At 64.3% G+C, this 17,657-nt stretch overlaps 2 protein-coding genes across 3 annotated transcripts; one reads left to right on the forward strand and one right to left on the reverse strand.

Moving 5' to 3' along the window:
• The first annotated feature begins 1,187 nt into the window (after nt 1-1,187).
• Nucleotides 1,188-10,300, forward strand: PKP3 (plakophilin 3). Its single transcript, XM_014257801.2, has 14 exons — nt 1,188-1,323; nt 4,042-4,222; nt 5,219-5,295; nt 5,412-6,118; nt 6,473-6,596; nt 6,730-6,934; nt 7,137-7,311; nt 7,459-7,576; nt 7,784-7,951; nt 8,287-8,472; nt 8,623-8,776; nt 8,985-9,177; nt 9,569-9,656; nt 9,912-10,300. Exons 1-14 carry the CDS (start codon nt 1,285-1,287, stop codon nt 9,945-9,947), a joined length of 2,451 nt encoding a protein of 816 aa, XP_014113276.2. The 5' UTR covers nt 1,188-1,284; the 3' UTR covers nt 9,948-10,300.
• A 1,065-nt stretch (nt 10,301-11,365) lies between these two features.
• SIGIRR (single Ig and TIR domain containing) lies at nt 11,366-16,442 on the reverse strand. 2 transcript variants are annotated; one of them, XM_005529100.3, is made up of 11 exons: nt 16,308-16,442; nt 15,708-15,823; nt 14,441-14,544; nt 13,979-14,165; nt 13,757-13,887; nt 13,457-13,597; nt 13,216-13,359; nt 13,040-13,142; nt 12,815-12,965; nt 12,077-12,257; nt 11,366-11,936 (listed from the first exon to the last, which is right to left on the reverse strand). In XM_005529100.3, exons 3-11 carry the CDS (start codon nt 14,445-14,447, stop codon nt 11,740-11,742), a joined length of 1,242 nt encoding a protein of 413 aa, XP_005529157.2. In that variant the 5' UTR covers nt 14,448-14,544; nt 15,708-15,823; nt 16,308-16,442; the 3' UTR covers nt 11,366-11,739. The 2 variants fall into 2 exon arrangements, with proteins under 2 accessions (XP_005529157.2, XP_087913937.1); XM_088057811.1 differs by having other exon boundaries at nt 15,708-15,901; nt 16,308-16,371.
• Between the last annotated feature and the right edge of the window lie 1,215 nt (nt 16,443-17,657).

The raw sequence follows: 17,657 nt of genomic DNA on the forward strand, positions 1-17,657 counted from the left end.
GCCCCCGGGCCACCAGTCCTATCCCAAAACCAGCCTGGCCTTAGGCACAGCTTTTCCAGCAGCTTCCCAACCGGGAGAGCTCCAAAAGCCACCACCATCAGAGCGGGCCCAGCCCAATCCAGAGCTGCCTCTGGTGCTGGGAGGGACTGGTGCCAGCACTGCCATCCCCACTGGTGCTGGGGACAGTTTGGTGTCTGCTTGGGACAGGGCCAGCAGCACAACGCCGGAGGGTTTGTTTCTCCGGTGGTGACTGAGCTGTGGCCACGGGATGACACAGGGATCATGGGGATTGCAGGAGCCACAGGGAGCCTCTCCCGGGCCAGGTGTTGGAGCCCCAGGTGACAGCGGGGTTCGGGCAGCTCCCCACTCCTGGAGGATCAGCCCTGGCCCTCCCTGCCCCGCAGGGACACTGCGAAGGTGTCGGGGCTTGTCCGGGGCGGTGGAGGCGAACTCCAGCCTGGAATTGCCTCGCTGAGGGGCTGCACCAGCCAGGGGCCTGAGAGGGGAGGTCGTGGAGGCTGAGGGGAGCACAGGAACCTCCTGACACCCCCGGGCTGGGAATGGGCCACACGTGGCAGCAGTGGCACCTCCTGCCCTGCACTGGGCTTTGCCGAGGGGCTCCCTCCTGGCATCCCTTGCTGAGTGTGGGGTGTGGTGGGGGGCCTGGGTTAGTGGTGGTAAGAGAGCTAAGTGGTGACCCCCCCCAAACTGGTTTGGCCCGTTTCAAACGCTCCCTCTCAGCTTATCTGGCTTCAAAGGGCTCCTGCTCCATCCCACGCACACAAACACGCTCCCTGCAAACCAGGGGCAGCCCCCTGCATCCCAAAAAATGTGTGTGCCCCCCAAGCACAGCCTCTCCTCCAATCTCTCCTTCTCGGACCCCCAAACCTTCCCTGCTGCACCCATGGGCGCCCCGAGCTGGGTGTTCAGGGGGATGTGGTGGGAAGGACACGTTGGATCATGGCCACGGTGGCGGTGGGGATCCCTGGGGACTTTGGGGCATCATGAAGTCGACCGAGACGTGGCTCCGCTGTGGAGGCTGGCCACCCCCCTTCCCGGCCTCCAGCCTCCCCCGGACTCCTGGCCGTGCTGAAGATTTTGTGGAGCCCCTGTGAGCCCCGAGATCCCAGCCTTGACGGGGAGGCGAGCGGGTTCCATGCAAAACCCGGGCGAGGAGACTGGTTGGGCGAGGTGCGGGGCGGGCCCGTGCGCCCCACGCCCGCCGCAGACGCCGGCGCCCACCCGCACCCCGCAGCACCCAGGGGTGCACCTGCCCGCCCGAGGATGCTGCAGGACAGCGGCCCTCCGGGGCCACCCAGCCAGGTACGTGCCGGACACTCCCGCGGACATCGCCGCCGCTGTCCCCACCGCGGCTCCCTGGGGAGAGCCGGGTGTCACTCGCCCTGCCACGCACCCTGTCCCCATCCACTGGCCAGGGTGGTGCCGCGGGTCTGGGGCTCCGGCATGTGGGTCTGGTGGCTGCCCAACACCGACCAGGAGGCTTTTCTCTCCCTCCCACCCTCTCTCGCTGTGCCTCGGTGTCCCCAGCGTGGCTCCTGGCACGTGCGCGCGGTGGCCAGGCTGCGTGGAGCCACTCCCTGCCCCAACACCGATGGCCCCGGCGGGCACGGCCAGCCCTGGGGACGCGGACGTGGGGACGGCCACTCGGGGCTGCTCGGGGGGTGGGAGAGGATGCGGCGCTCCCAGGAGCCGGGGCTCCCCGGGAATGTGGCGCTGTCACGCCGCGAGGAAGTGACAGAGGTGCCCCCAGGCCGGGGGGTGGTCAGCGGCTGCTTTAGGGATCCCAGATTTGGTTTATTTAACTCTGTGTCATTCCAGCTGTGGTCGGATCCCCTCGGGAATCCCTCAAAATCTTACTTCAAATGTTTTCTTTGTGCTGATCAGCTGATTTTTTTAAGCCCCCTGGTGTATCCCCCTCCTATCCTTCCCCAACTAATGAGCTGCTTGATGAGGCCAGCGCTGCCCATTCCAGCTCCAAGCATTCCTTGAATCCCCCGGGACCCCCACATTTCCATTTGTCAGCTGCAGGGCGGTGTTATGCTGGGGGAATGGGCGTTCGGGAGCGACGCTGGGGGAAGGTGGGATTGCCAGTAGGCTTAGGGGTGTCCCCGGAGCCCCTCTGTCCCCTGGGGCTGGGGGACCTCCCGGGATGGCCCCGATCCCCCGGGATCCTGGCACGGGGACGGCGGGCAAGTGTTGGCTTGCAGAGGGAGCGATCCACCCCCTCCGCCCGCTGCGGGGGGAACCCGTGATTCATCGGGGCTCGGAGCGCTGGGAGCGCCCGCCGAGCTCTGCCAAACTCGGTGCGCCCTGGGGTGGTGCCGCGGAGGGAGGAGGGGGGGCTTTCCTGGGTGCTGTACCCCAAAAAGGCTCAGGGGTGGCCCCTGGGCAAAAGGGGGCTCCTCCAAACCCCAGAGCTGGGGCGGTGGGTTACACCTCCCTGTTGGTCCTCGGCGCATCGGGATGGTGCCGCCAAGGGGGGTTTGGGGGGTCCATCAGGGGACTGTCACCCCAAACTGCTGGCCCGCAAGCTGTTGCCACCCCGCCCCTGCCCCGGCTCCTGCTGACGGCGGCACATTCCTCGGGGACAGCCGCCCTTTTCACCCCCGACCGAAGCGCACACGGTGTCACCGCCGGGTGTTGTAAACCCGGCCCAGCCCGGAACGCCGCTGTCGCTGCCGGAGCGGTGACGCCAAGCGCTGAGCCAGGGCTGGCCACAGAGCCCGCGTGGCCACGCTCACCCCAAAGCACCTGGCCGGTGACACCGGAGCCACCGTGTCCCCGAGCGGGGGCTGAGAACGGCCGCAGCTCTCGGTCAGCGGGCCGGAGCTGGGGGCCAGCGGCGTGGCCCGGCAGCGGGGGGATTTGGGGAGCTGATCCCGAGCACAGCCGGCCGGGGGGGATGTGGTGTCCCCGGTCGGGCTGGGATGGGGCGGCTCGGCAGGTGGGGCGAGGCTAATTAGTACCTGTGGTGGCAGCGGGGCCTGAGTCACCGCGTTCGTCACCGCGGGCCCGCGGCGCTCAGCCGCCCCTTTTTTATTATTGTTTTTTCATTCCCCGGCTGATTTGAAAAGCAAAGCAGGGAGAGCCTAGCCAGGAATTACAGCACGGAGCCCCCACTCCAGACAGGACCCCGGTGCCAGATGGGGGTCCAGAGTGCTCCTGGAAAGTGGCTTGAGCGATCTGGGGGTCCCTGTGGAGGCGGCCTGGGGCTTTGTGGTCAGGGCTGGTTGAGGAGTCTCCCCGGTGGTCTGGGACACCCCTGGGAGCCCATGTGGGGGTCTGGAGCTCACTGGAGTGACAATCTGGGGGTCCAGAGCTGTGCAGAGACGTCATATGGGCATCCAGAGCACTATCCTCAGAGGTTTCCTGGGGGTCTTGAGCTCATTGGAGGGACATTGTAGGGGTCTGGGGCTCAGTGGCAGGGCCATGTGGGTCTCTGGAGATCAACGGGAAGGTTCTCCAGGGGCCTGGGGCTCTCCGAGGAGACCACATGAGACTCGAGGGCTCACTGGAGGAACAATGTGGGTGTCCAAGGTTCAATGGCAGGGATCCACGGGGAGGCTTTTGGAGGGTCCGGGGGCTCTTCCGGGAGGTTGCCTGGGGGTCTTTGGCTCATTGATGGGGCAGCGTGGGGGGTCTGGGGCTTACTGGTGTGGCTGCCCAGGAGTCAGGGGGTGACTGTCTGAGGTGGTCCCGGCTTTTCCCAAGGTAGGACCCCCAGACCCCTGGACCACCCTTCTCCCTCGTCCCCGCGAGGTCGCCCCTGGGCACCTCCACCTGTGGCGGTGACGATGGTGATGGTGTCAATGGTGACAGTAGCCCCGGTGGGGCCCCCTCCTTTTCCCGGCGAGGCGTGGCGGCGGGGCGGGACGGACGGGCCGGGACGGAGCCTCCCTACGGCTGGGGAACGCCGGAACGCCGCCACTGCCGCCGCTCACCTGCGCAGGGCGGCCGGGCTGGCCGCGGCCCCTCGCCGCCATGCAGGAGACTAACGCCTTCCTGCTGTCGGCCCTGCAGCCCGAGGCCGGTGTCTGCTCCCTGGCCTTGCCCTCGGACCGGCAGCTGGACGAGCGTGGCCGGGAGGCGGCCGAGGCCCAGCGGCTGCGCAGCGCCCGTGTCCAGGAGCAGGTCCGCATCCGCATGATGCTGCGGGGGCAAGCGCCCGCCCGCCCCGAGGAGCTCGCCGACGGCACCAGAGGTGGGAGACCCCCCCCAGGGACCCCCTGGGAACAGGCGATGGGAGGGGTGGTGGGAGCACCTCGGCCGGCACTAGGCTCTGGGCGCACCCTGGCTGTGGGTTGGGGTGTGCCCCCCACCCTGACCGAGTCCCCCGAACGCCCCCGAGCATCCCCAGCACTGGGACCAGGGGTAGCTCAGCCCCAGCGCGGGCTCGTTTCGCCCCGCTCGGGGTCCTGCCTCAGTTTCCCCGTCTGCCCTTGGAGGGTTTTGCTCTGGTGGGGTCCCACAGCCTGAATTGGGCTGGCAGGGGGGGAGGATTTTCCCGCTCTGGCAGAGCCCCCCCAGCCCTGAGCGGCGGCGCTGGCCGGGCTCCAGCTCCTCCATTTAACGTCTGCTCCGGCTGCCTCCGCCCTGCCGCCCCGCCCGGCACCGCCGGGATCCCCCGAGCCCCGATCCCCGTGCCGGGGACCCCAGAGGAGGGGACAGACCCCCTGTGACACCCCGAGGGCTGCCCCAGGCGTGAGTCACGTCCTGGCACCACCAGCGCTGGCGGCGTCCCTGTCCCGTCCTTGTGCCGCCCCGCCGGCGGCCCCGGGGCGGTGGCAGGGCGGATGGGGCAGCGTGAGGTGCCATGGGGGGCGGTGGGGTGTCCAGCTCCCTGCCAAGGTCCCGTTCCCAGGACGGAGGAGCAGGGACCGGCTGCGGAGGATGCCTGGGCTGCTGATCCAGCTGCGGCAGGGGGGACCGGGCTGAGCCGCGGCGTCCCCGCCAAGGTGGCAATTAGTGCCCTCGCCGTCGGGGCACGGGGCAGGGCGGGGAGGGAGGCCACTTCTGCTCCCCGTGGCCAGCGGGCAGGTGAAGGCGGCCTCCTCCCACTCCTGTCCCCCCAGCTCTGCTTGCGCCGCCATGGTTCCCGCAGCAGGTCCCTCTGGGATGAGCCAGGGCGATCTTTGATCTCCAGATCCCTTCGTGCCCTGCCCGTGCTTACACTGCCTCCTCTGTGGCTGTCCTGCAGGTGGTCACTACAGCTCGACCCTGCGCTCCTCCTTCAGCTCCCGCTCCCAGAGCAATGGTGTGGACGCCAAAGCCTCGGTACGTTCCGGGGCTCTATCCCCTGCCCACCGCCTCGGCTGTGCCGAGGAGAGCTCTGCGCTCCCCTGCTGGGGCAGGAGGGACGGACTCTCAACCTCCCATTTCCCTCGCTGCAGCTGTACCAGCCGCTGGCCAAGAAGGATTTTGGCACGCTGCGGGGCAGCGGCTGGTCCTCGCGCTCCGCCGTGGACCTCACCCCGCACAAGCGCATGGCCACCATCAGCAACGGGGGCCTGGCCAAGGGCCGCGCCTACACCGCCGGCTACGCGGCCTCGCAGGTGGCCACCGCCTCGCCGCGGCCTAGCTCCTTCCACGAGCGCAACTTCCGCTGCCGGCAGAACCTGGACACGCTGTCGCTGCGCTCCCTGCGCCTGGCCGACGGGCACCTCCCGCTCGCCGACGACCGCTACAGCGTCCTGTCGGAGCAGCTGGACGCGCCGGGGCACCGGCAGCTCTACAAGAGCCAGGCTGGCGGCGGATTCGGCCGCTCCTTCACCTTCGAGCGGCAGCTGAGCTCCGGCACGGCCGGCAAGGCTGGCTGCGACTGGCTGGACGGCGCCGAGGGGCCGCCGAGCCGCACCATCCGTGCGCCCGCCATGCGCACGCTGCAGCGCTTCCAGAGCAACAACCGCTCGCGGCTGAGCACCGGCTCCTTCGGCACGGTGCCGGCCGCAGGCAGCGGCGCCTTCCTGGGGCTGGGGGAGCACAGCTCCCGCGCCCCCTCCGTGCGCAGCCTGGCCGAGTCCGGCCATCACCTTGCGGAGCCGCGCGCCATGGAGATGTACAATGGGCACAGCACGCTGCTCGGACACCACGCCGGCGGGTGAGGGCCGCGGGCTGCTCCGGGGTGTCTTGGTCCTTGTCCCCACTGTGGTCACCTGCTGGGTGAGGGTGAAGCACTCCAGCTCCCACTGGGCACAAAGGATGTTGGGAAGAGGGGTGGGATGATGGGTGCAGCTTGGTCCACAGCAATAGGCTGATCTCTGGTGTGTCCTGCCTCTGACCCTGGCTTCTCCATTGGCACATCCTGAGACATGGCAGGAGGGTGATGCTTATCCCGCTGGGAATGGAGTCACCTGCCCAGAGCTCTGTGGGAAGGAGATGGGTTGGTGGGGCTCCTTGGAGATGGGGGACATAGTGGGGCGCTCCACCGGGACTCACCTGGCTGCGGTTCCAGGTTTGATGACATCGACCTGCCCTCAGCAGTGAAGTACCTGATCGCCAGCGACCCCAACCTGCAGGTGCTGGGCGCTGCCTACCTGCAGCACAAGTGCTACAGTGACAGCAGTGCCAAGAAGCAGGTGAGCCCTCGGAAAGGTGGGAGAAGAGGTTTTCCCAGCAGGAGCAGGGGGTTTCCCAGCCCCTCTGACACCGCAGGGGCCGGAGGGAGCCCTGGGAGCGCAGCATGTCTGACCCCCCCGGGCTCTCCCCCAGGCCCGCAGCCTGCAGGCCATGCCCAAGCTGGTGAAGCTGTTCAACAGCCCGAACCAGGAGGTGCAGCGCCACGCCACCGGCGCCATGCGCAACCTCATCTACGACAACGCCGAGAACAAGCTGGCTCTGGTAGAGGAGAATGGCATCTACGAGCTCATGCGCACCCTGCGGGAGCCCGACGACGAGCTCCGCAAGAACGTCACAGGTTGGGGACAGCAGCAGGGTGGGCGGAGGTCCCGCTCCCCTGGGGGTGGCACTCTGCTCCCCTCATGTGAGTGGAGCTGGGGTGATGCTCCACGGGGATGATCCCTTTGCTTGGTTGTCACCAGCATGAGGTCCCTGGGAAGGGGAGTTGGGGTGGATGTGCTCCCCAGGCATTCCAGTACTGAGGGTTCCCCTCTGTGCAGGGATCCTGTGGAATCTGTCCTCCAGCGACAACCTGAAGGATCGCCTGGCCCGGGACACGCTGGAGCAGCTTACAGACCTGGTCCTGGTCCCTCTCTCTGGGCTGGGGGGCTCGGGTGTCATCCAGCAGAACCCCTCAGAGGCAGAAATCTTTTATAACTCCACAGGCTTTCTCAGGTATTTCCTCCAGGTCCTCCCGCTGGGAGCAAAGTTTTGGAGGGAGGAAGAGACAGGAGTGCTGTCTGCAGGGCTCTTTTTTGAGCTCAGGGAAGGGGTGGCTGTGGGGGATCCCATTCTCTCCATGAGAACCCTGTTCCCGTGCAGGAACCTGAGCTCTGCCAGCCAGCAGACCCGGCAGAAGATGCGTGAGTGCCACGGGCTGGTGGACTCCATGATCCACTACGTGAACAGCTCCCTGGAGGTGGGGAAGTCGGAGGACAAGGTGAGCCCCGAGCTGGTTTTGGAGGGGCTCCCCTGTCCCCTTGTGCACAGGCACATCTTGATGTGATGTTGGGAGAGCCAGCCTGGCTCTCTCGGGACACAGTGGGCACAGCCGGCTTCATGAGTCTGCCACGGAGCCCCCGTGCCAGCTGGACACACCCTGCAGGTGGCCCAGGGATGACACCCTCGTGTCCCTTGTGCCCCCCAGAGTGTGGAGAACGCTGTCTGTGTCCTGCGCAACCTCTCCTACCGCCTGTACGACGAGATGCCCCCGTCCTCGCTCCAGCGCCTCGAGGGCCACCGGAGGAACGCGGGCGGCACGGTGACGGGGGAGCTGGTGGGCTGCTTCAGCCCCCAGAGCAAGAAAGCCCGTGAGGTCAGTGGGGGCATGTCCTGGCCGTGTCACCGGGGTGGGGCTGGCACTGGGAAGCGCTGGCAGCGGAGGTGATGCCAGGGCGGAGGTGGACGCCGGCCTCGGCTGGTGGGTGGGACACAGAGGTGAGCTCAGCAGAGGGTGAATCAGGTGTTTGGAGTGAATCAGGGTGCTGAACCCCTGCTTTTCCATGCTGTGGGGCATGAAGCAGCCAGGGTGACCTGCCAGCTCCTTGCCCAGCCGTTCAGGCCAGGCAGGCAGGGAAAAGGGGACGCTGGCAGTGAGGGTCACTGTGGAGGGGACACCCCCCAGAGTGTAACAGTGCCCCCGTCCCTCAGCACTACCTGAACGCGGACATCGTCACCTTCACGGAGGTCTCCAAGGACCCCAAGGGCATGGAGTGGCTCTGGAACCCGCAGATCGTGGGCATCTACAACCGGCTGCTGCAGCGCTGCGAGCTCAACAAGCACACGACGGAGGCGGCCTCGGGCGCCCTGCAGAACATCACAGCCGGGGACCGCAGGGTGAGGCCAGAGCCGGGGGTCCCCCGCGCCTGTCCATCACAGCCGGGAAGGGGGCTGGGAAGGGGGCACCCGTGGTTCACCCCGACCTGCTCCCGGTGAGCGGGAGGAGGAGGGAGCTGGCGGAGTCTCCAAGGGGTGTTTGCCTTGCAGTGGGCGGGTGTGCTGAGCCGGCTGGCGCTGGAGCAGGAGCGCATCCTGAACCCCGTGCTGGACCGCGTCCGCACCGCCGACCACCACCAGCTGCGCTCCCTCACCGGCCTCATCCGCAACCTGTCCCGCCATGCCCGCAATAAGGATGAGATGTGTGAGTGCTGGGGATGAACCAGGGCTGGGGGTGTGCTTCCCAACCTTTTCCTTTGCCTCCCGCTATCTCCAGCCACAGCCCAAGCCCATCCTGCCTGCTGCATCCCCACTTGCAGCTGAGCATGCGGGCTGCTCCATCCCCTGTTCCCAGACATGGCTCTGTCCCCCCTGGCTCTGGCCACCAGCCCTGATGTGCCGTTTGCCCACAGCCACCAAGGTGGTCAGCCACCTGATCGAGAAGCTGCCAGGGAGTGTTGGGGACAAGGCTCCGCCTGCCGATGTCATCGTGAACATCATCGCGGTGCTCAACAACCTGGTGGTGGAGAGCCCCATGGCCGCCCGTGACATCGTCTACTTTGACGGCCTCAGGAAGCTCTTCTTCATCAAGAAGCGGCGGGACAGGTGGGAGCTGCCATGTCCTAGCCCACATCCAGGCTCCTGTCCTGCTCTCCTCTCCCTCCCTGCTCCAGTGCAGTGGTCACAAATTTCCCTTCCCAAGCCTTGGTGTTGGGAGTCCCCAGACTGGCTCAGAGTGGCCTTGTGGCCACCTGGTAGCCCTTTGTCACCCAATAAACACACCCCACCATTGTCACAGCTGCCTTTTCCCATCAGGGAACCTCTCTCTGCTCCTGCTTGTTGTGGTGGGATCCAGCCATTCACCTCCTGCCCTCTCCCCACCTGCACTAATCTCCCAGTCCCTCTGGGCCCTTCTGGGGTGGTCTCCTTGCGCTGGTGGGCACTGGCCTGTGCTCAGTGGTCCCCAAAATCTCATTGCATCCTGTTCCTTTCCCAGCTCGGACAATGAGAAGTCCTCCCGAGCTGCTGCCAGCCTCCTGGGGAACATGTGGCAGTACACCAAGCTCCACCGGGACTTCAAGATGGTATGTACCCATTCCAGAACCTCCCGCAGCCAGTGGGAGGATCCCTAGGGAATCAAGGCCAGGGGCTGCACCCTGGAGAGCCACACCACTCAGACGCTTCCCAGGATATGGTGGGGCCTCACTCCACGCCTGGTTTTCTTTGGGTGTGGGCACATCCCAGAGCGTTGTCCCTGTGAAGGTGGGGTGGGGACGGTGTGGCCCATCAGTGCCGGAGCACAGGGGCTCCGTGCGCCTGATGGGGCTGTCTCCTTGCAGAAGGGGTACCGGAAGGAGGACTTCCTCAGCCTGTGAGGACACCCTGGGAGCTGGAATGCCTCGCTGGGATGCTCCGTGCTGCTGGCCATGCCATGGAGAGGCTGCTCGCCGCCGGATTCCCGCTCTGTAGCCTAATCCCTACATCCCATACACCTCCCCCCTCTGCTGGGTCCTGTTCCCTGCCTGGGGGACACTTGTCCTCCCTCCTGCCTAGCCTTAAACCCGGCGGCTGCTTTTGGTTGCTGTGGGGCCCACCGGGACCCCAGTTGGGGGGGCTGCCCCATGGCACCCCTTGGGGGCCCTCCACTCTCAGGCAGCTGTCTACAAAACTTGGCTTGTCCTGCAGCTTGATGGGGGGCAGGAGCTGCAGGGAGTTGTGGAGGTTCCTGTAGGGCAGTTCTGGGGTAAGGGGGCTTCTGGGGGCGCTTCATCACAGCTCCCTGAGCTGTGGGGCTGGGGGGGTGTCCGTGCCCTGTGCCACTGTGGGATGTGCTGTGGCTTGCACTTTCGTTCTGCCCTGGCTGGGGATGGGGCTTTGCATGGCTTGGGGGCTTGGAGGGCTCTGAGGTGGCTTCCCATAGTTTATGGGGTGGCACAGCGTCTGCAGGGAGCTGGGAAGTGACACCTTGACAGGGCTGTGTTCCCCATTTGCTAGGGAGGGTGGGCAGGGGGTTGTGTCTGATGGGGCTGCCTGTGCCCTCGCTGCAGGAAGCCTGGGAGGGCCTCAGGGCCCCATCTGTCACCCTGTGGGGTATGTCCCAGTGTGGCAGAGGCACTGCTGTTGCTCCTCAGCAGCTGCAGCCAGGGCTGGGCCCTGCTGGCGCGGCAGGAGCAGGATCCGGGCAGGGCCGCCCAGGTCGTGTTTGCTGAGCAGCGTCGCCCCATGGGTGGGGAGATGCCCCTGGTGTCCCCGGTGCCAGGTGCAGACGGGTCCAAAGCTCCCTGTGCCACAGTGGTGGCCAGGAGGGGACACACGGGTGGGCTGGGGGTGGCTTTGGGCAGCCGGTGGATTTGGGGCTGGGGGAGCCCCCACGCTTGGGGGGCACAGGGCACCCCGGGGGGACGATGTAGAGTAGGTAGAGGGGTGGCAGGATGGGGGGAGCTGCGCCCAGAGAGAGCTGCACCGATGCAGTCCTGGCTCAGGGTCACGGGGGTTTGGCTCTGCAGCTGTCTGTGTACAACCCCCCAGCCCTGTGTACCCCTGAAATAAAGGCCTTGAGTGATGCCCACCTGCACCTGCGTTTGGATGGCACCTAGGAGGGGGGACAGTGCCACCAGTGCCGTGGGGACACGAGCACAGGGTGAACTCGCCCGCGGTGCCACGCCACGCTCCGTGCCTGGCATGGCTCCAAGTTAGTGGGACACTGGTGTGGGAAGGACAGACCGAAGCACTGCCTCTGGTGGGGAGACCCCCCCTCCCTGTGTCACCTGTGTTCCCATCATGGACAGACCCAGTGGGTGCAGCAGCCTTTTATTGTCACGGGGGTTTCCATGGGACAGAGGTGCTGCCAGCACTCCTGTCGGGCACTCCCTGGGGCTGGGGCACATGTTCCTTGGAGAGCATCACCCATCCCAGTATTTGTCCATCATGCAGGAAGAATGTCCCTGCCACCCACGGCAAGGGACAGGGCCCAGCCACCTGGGTGGCACCCAGGGGTGGCACTGAGGCATTACGGGCAGGGTGCTCCTAGGTTTTCCAGTTTTCCACTTTGGAGCCAGCTCCTGCTTTCCCAGCATGGCCGTGCCTCTGATCCCGTAACTCCCAGGCTCCTCGGCCCTAACTTGGTCCGTGTGTCCCCACAGGGATGGGGGACACCTGTGGCCCTGCTCAGATGTCATCCTCTGTCACCAGGCAGTAGAAGTCCGTGCGGGCGCCGTAGTTGCGCGATCCCAGATCTGAGATGTCGAGCTCGGAGCGCTGCCCGTCCCGCAGCTGTGCATCCTCCATCCCACTGCACGCCCTGGGAGTGCCGCGGCCACCGAGGCGGGGCGGCGGGGGGCTTCCGAAGACGCGCCCTCGGAGGCCTGGCAGGAGCAGGGAGATGGGTTTAGGTGGAGGGGGAAAGGGCTGGACCCACCCCACCGCCACAGGAGCAGGAGGCAATGCTCAGGAGGGACCTCCAGGGCGTATCTGTCCCCTCAGGAGAAGCGGCAGGGACACGGACCTGTGCCGAGGTCCCCGTCTGGGTCCAGGTCTCCTGCACTGTCCAGGTAGCTGCTGTGCAGGATCAGCATGGGGTCCTTGTCCTCCTGCAGCTGGGTCTGCGGGTCCCCCACGCTCCCTGGGAAGGACACCTTGCGCGGCAGGGCCAGGCACAGCTCCTTCCAGAAGTCCGACGATGGGGTCTGCAGGGGCCAGGAGGGGATGAGCCGGGCTGGGAGCACCGGAGCACGGCCCCGCACAGTGTCACGGGCTTGGCTCGCTCTCTCCAGCACTGGGAGCTCGGCCAAGGTGAGGGCTGTGCTCTGGCGTGGCACCGTGCCCATGCGCCGGCGGAGAAACCGGCCCGACCTGCTGGAACGCTCCTCAGGGCTCCGGCTCCCAGCCTGGCCCCGAAATGGCCGGAGCTGAGGCTGGGGAGGCCCTGGAGTGTCACAGGGTCCTGACCATGCAGGTTTGGGGGGTGAGCTCCCAGATCCGGCGCTCTTCTGGTTGGGTTTTTAAATGTCCTCCAAAAGGCAAGTGCCCCAACCTGCTCTTTAGCACTGGAGCCTGGGGGAGCAGCCCCAAAGGGCAGCAGGGAGGTTGACCCAAAATGGGAATGGAGGGGGCTGCTGGTGGGGTGGGTCCTGCTCAGCTCTCACCATGGGGCAGTCCCAAAGGGCAGAGAGGGGCTGGCACTGTGGGGTGCTGGGGAGAGAAAGGGGCTTCTGGAGGGGTCAGGATCCTGCTCAGCACACACCATGGAGCCGGCTCTCCACACCAGCAGGGTCACAGCGCTTCGGTGCTGCTTCAGCAGGGTGATGGCGGGGTGAGTGATCTCCCGGTACTGGCTCTCAAAGACGATGAAGATGGGTTTCCTGGAAAGCTCCAGCAGCCTCCAGAGCCCATCCCTGTGAGAAAGGTGGGTGACAGGAGGGTGGGGGACCCGTCAGCCCCTCTCCTGTGGGAGCTGCTCTGCTCCTACCTGAAGCTGCTGTTGCACCAATCCTGCTCCAGGTACGCGAAGGAGAGCACCACGATGAGGCGCCGGCACCGGCTGACATTCATGATGAGGTCAGCTGACGGCTCTGTGGACAAAAAAAGGGTGTCAAGCCCCCAGGTGTCTGTGTCACCCCCTGCCCAGCCCTGCGTGGTGCCTACCTGAGTTGGGCAGGATGTTCTGCTCGTCCAGGAAGAGCTTGTAGCCGTGGCGGTTCTCCAGCTGCGGCTTCATGATGAAGTGGACAAACTTCCGGTCGTCGGGGGCAGTGGCATGGGAGACATAGGCATCATACAGCTTCCCGTCTGGGGAGATGCACAGAGCAGGGATAACATGGGAAGGGCTGTGTGAGCCCCTGGACCACGGGAGGCTGTTCCTGGTGGGGTGTCACCTCCGGCTCACCGTTGATCTCCAGCTCTCCGTAGCGGTCCCGGTACCAGAGGAGCACATTCAGGCGGCACCGGACGTAGAGCACAGCCAGGAGCACCAGGAGCACCAGGACCAGGAGGGCTGCCAGCACCGCTGGCACGTGTCCCACGGCCTCTGCCAGGACAGGGAAGGGCACTGTGAGCGTACCTGGGTTTGGTGCAGGTTTGCACCCCGATGTGGGAGAGGCAGCAGGGCCCCTATCACTCTCCTCAACCCCCCATGCACCTGGGCTCTCTGTGGGATGTCCCCTCCCTGTCCCCAGCAGGTCCCTACCTGCTCGCCGCAGGGTGAAGGTGGCCGTGGCATTGCTGATCCAGCAGGCAAACACCCCAAAATCGGCATAGTGGGTGAGGTTGAGCTGCAGGATGCTGGCCAGGAGCTTCTCTGAAGAGTTTTGGCCAGACCTGATGGGACATGGGGATGCTGTGGATTGGGCTACGTGGTGACACCCCCCCCAAAAGCAGATGGATGGATGTTCCAGGGCAGGCTCCTTACCAGACAGTGTCCTGGCTGCTCCCATTGCCCAGCCACTGCCCATCCTTGCTCCAGGCAGGAATGGGCTGGCAGCGCTCGGTGCCCACCCAGCGCACAGTGCAGTTCAGTTCGACCTGGCTCCCCAGCACCAGATCTAGCGTCTCGTTGGCAGCTGGCACCAGGATTTCAGGGGGCACACTGCAAAGGTCTGGGGGCATAGAGGGCAGGGGGTTTGGGTGGGAAAGCTGATCCAGCTGCCCCCAGGACACGTGACTGCTGTAGCCATCCCGGAAAAACAAGCTCTGCCTTGGGGGTCTGGCAGTGAGTGGTGCTCGTGGCTGTTTAGCAACAGGCTGAGCTGGTTTGAGGGGCTGGGAAGGACCCTCGGCACCCTAGGAGGTGACACCAGAGCAGGACCCCCAGTTGAGCTTGCACAGGGATCCTTCCCAGCTGAGAACAGGGAAGGATTGGGATTTCACTTACCTGCCATGGTGTGCTCAGGTGACAGGCGCAGGCGCTGCCAGCATCTCACGCGGCGTCTTCCGGGGGACAAAGTCCACCTGCCTCTGCCACAGGGTGGGCTGGGCCTGGGACAGACCGGGAATAGCTCCGTGAGTGCTGGCACAGGGAGGGCCTGGCCTCCCCCATCGGCCCCTGCAGTGATTCTGTCTGGGGGTGGTGGGTGCTGCTCTGCGGTAAAGCCAAAGCCACGTCCCACCCACAGCCCAGTGGCCACTGTGTCACCTGCCCTCCCTGCACTGACTCCCAGTGTGGCTTTCCCAACCATGAATTCATGCGTGGGAGGTGATTAATGACCAGCTGGGGGTTGCAGGATTTAAAAAAATACAGCTTCAGCCTAAATCCAAATCCCCACCAAGGTGGGGAAATGAGCTCAGCCATGGGAAACCACAGCTTTGGAGGTCTCAGTGGTACCTCCTTCACCTACCAAGCCCCTGCCTGGGCTGCAGAGCTGCCTCCAGCCTGACATGCCCTTGAACCTGCTAATTACCAGCGGTCTGGTTTGTTTATGGAAATGCAGCCTCCCACCTGGAGAGCTCCCCGGCGGGTGCGGTGTTCCCGGCGCGTTGGGAGCCTCGGCGCGTTGCTACCCCGTGGCTGTGCCCAGGGATTGGCACAGCTGCACAGTATTCCAGACAAGTGGGCAGCACAGGGATGGCACACCCAGAACCCCCCAGCTGGCATCACCAGAGGTGTCATTGTGACGGCCCCGTGGGAAGAGGCGGATACTGGGAGCAGACAGCGGAGCAGAGCTGGGCAAGGCTGGGCTCCTGTGTTCCCACACGCCTGATGTGGGTGATGTGGGTGCTGAGGTGGGAGGCTCAGGGACATCACGATGCCAATGTTTCCAAGGTAAACACCCGGCCTAACTCTGCGAGTGAGGAGGGGTGAAAGCCTCTCCCAGGGCTCCTCTTTGCTCTGGAGATTCAGCACTCCTGGGTGCACCCTGACTTTGGGTGGGAACAGGGCTGGTCCCCCCCGTGTTTGTTGGTGTGGAATGGGAAGAGGAGGTCTGTGGTGCTGCCTGGCTTGGAGCAGGGATGCAGGCACGGTGCTTCCCTCTGGAACAGCCTAGTGCCAGGCGTGGGGTTAAACCAGGGATCAAGGTACGCGAGAGACGCCCAGTGCATGTTCAGCTTGACCAGCTGGAAGTGATTTATACCTAAAGGATTAACTGAGTTTCTCCATGGCCAGGGATGGAAGAGGACGGGATGGAGATGAGCCAACCCACCTGGATTTCACATGGAGAAAGGGTGGGAGACGCTCACGAGGATGGCGTGGGGCTGTCTCTGCCTGGCGCGATGCTCCGGCTCTGCTCCTGGATGGGTCACTCCTAAGCCATTTCCTCTGGTGGTCGGGATAAGGAAGCTCCAACAAGCTGCAGCCCGGCCAGGGGCTGTGGGGAGGCCCCAAACCCCCGGAGCCCTTTGCTCCAGGGAATGAGTGTTGGATAACAGGGAGTGAATGCCGGGACTGCTGAGTGCCAGGGAGAGAGGAGCACCGGCTGACAGGCAGCAGTGGCTCCCATTTCCCACATCCTGGCCTGGGGACACCCCGGATTTGAGGCAGAGGACCATGTGGATGTTGTGGGGTGGTGAATGATGGCTGGGTGCAGAATTCCCTAGAGCATGGCCATGGGGAAAGTGAGGAGGACAGGGAGGCACCATGGCCAGGGAGTTGTGAGTGGGTGTGCCGAGGGAGCAAGCGGGATGGAGAGCTGAAGGAGGGCCAGAATGGGAATGCACAGGGAATGGGGCGAGGGTGAAACCCTGCTGACCTCATCTGAGGTGGCTTGAGCATGGAAAGGGAAGAAGAACTGAGCTGCATTTACCTTTGGAGCTTCCCCAGCCGCAGGCTTCCTGCTTGCTGCCTCCCGCTTCAGCCGACCCGACCGGCCAGATCAGTGCTTGGAATTTCTCTCTTTTTTTCTTTCTGTTTTAATAGTTTATCTATTTCTCCTCCCAGTTCAGCCCCTGCCCTCGGCCGGGCGCTCCCGCTGCCCCAATCCCCGGGCTCCAGGCCCGTGGGAAGGGCTGCCTGTCCCTCCCTCCCACTGCTCCACCTCCACCTGAACCTGCCGGGGAAAAATCCAACAACTCCGGCTTCCGGGGAGGGGAAAAGAGAGGGGAAAAAAGAGAGAAGAGGGGGGGGACAGCAGCATACCCAGCAGGTGTGGGATCGCCTCCCAAGACTTGGGGGCGAAGGAGGAGCCCCTGGTTTTCCATGGCTGGAAGAGCCCACAGAGGTGTCTGGGCAAGAAGAAGCCTTTGCCAGCCATCAGATGTGCCTGTGGGCATCGTGTTTGGTTCCTTCTCCTCCCTTTCCTTCTCTCTGTGCCTTTAGAGCCTTTTTGCCAGATGAAGCTGGTGCTGGAAGTGGTTGCTCCGGCTGACGCTGGCCGTGGGGAGCTGGATCCTGCCGTGGCCCCTGGTGGAAAGCATCCCCTGTGCTAATTACCATGGAGGTGATTAGAGCCTCGGCATGCCCCGGGCATGGATGTGGTGACAGCAGCACCGGCAGCCTCTGGACAAACACCAGTCCGAGCCACAAAAGCATCAACCAGCACGTGATGTGAGGCTAGAAAGGGAAGAGGAGGGCCATGGGTGCAGTGTATGTATTTATATATATACACATATATATATGCATATATTTAATAATAATATAGCATTACATTTAATAATATATCTATGTAGATGGATATTGAGTAACTATGCATATATAAATAAACATGTACAGGTCACGGGTAGGTCTGTGGGCCTGTTCCCATGGAGAAACACACCGACTCGGACTCCTCATTGTTTAGGATATAAATTACCAGTGCTGCTGGCTTGTTGTGGGAGGGAAAGAGACAGAGGGAACCCTGTTGTATTTCTGGGGAGAATCCCCAGCTCCTGGACCCCACAGCCACTGGCTTGTGTGTTTGGGGCAGCAGGTGTTGGAGCAGTCCTTTCTGAGGGCTGCCCGCTTGTCATGGGCACTGTGATTCATCAGCTGTAAAATCCAGTGTAAATCTGTTGGATTTGTGGGAAGGTGAAGGATCGCATGGGACAAGCCCAGGTTCTGGGGATGGCAGGGCTTGGGAGCAAATCAGGAGCTGATAATACGTTTATTGTCTATCAGGGTTATCCCTGTGGTACATAAATTAAATGGAGGAGCAGAGGCAGTTTTGGTCACAGTGGTG

Source organism: Pseudopodoces humilis, chromosome 7, assembly GCF_049639895.1.
Source record: "Pseudopodoces humilis isolate 2021_Gansu_Grassland_sample_001 chromosome 7, ASM4963989v1, whole genome shotgun sequence".
Taxonomy (NCBI): Eukaryota; Metazoa; Chordata; class Aves; order Passeriformes; family Paridae; genus Pseudopodoces; species Pseudopodoces humilis.

Coding starts and splice junctions, on each gene's coding strand:
- PKP3 (XM_014257801.2), top strand. CDS start 1,285: ATGCTGCAGGACAGCGGCCCTCCGGGGCCACCCAGCCAG. Junction 7,312..7,458: donor AACTCCACAGGCTTTCTCAG/GTATTTCCTCCA, acceptor GTTCCCGTGCAG/GAACCTGAGCTCTGCCAGCC. Junction 9,657..9,911: donor TCCACCGGGACTTCAAGATG/GTATGTACCCAT, acceptor GTCTCCTTGCAG/AAGGGGTACCGGAAGGAGGA.
- SIGIRR (XM_005529100.3), bottom strand. Junction 13,360..13,456: donor CGGAGAGCTGGAGATCAACG/GTGAGCCGGAGG, acceptor GCATCTCCCCAG/ACGGGAAGCTGTATGATGCC. Junction 12,258..12,814: donor TGTGGAGAGCCGGCTCCATG/GTGTGTGCTGAG, acceptor TGGCCCCTGCAG/ACCCCATCGTCGGACTTCTG.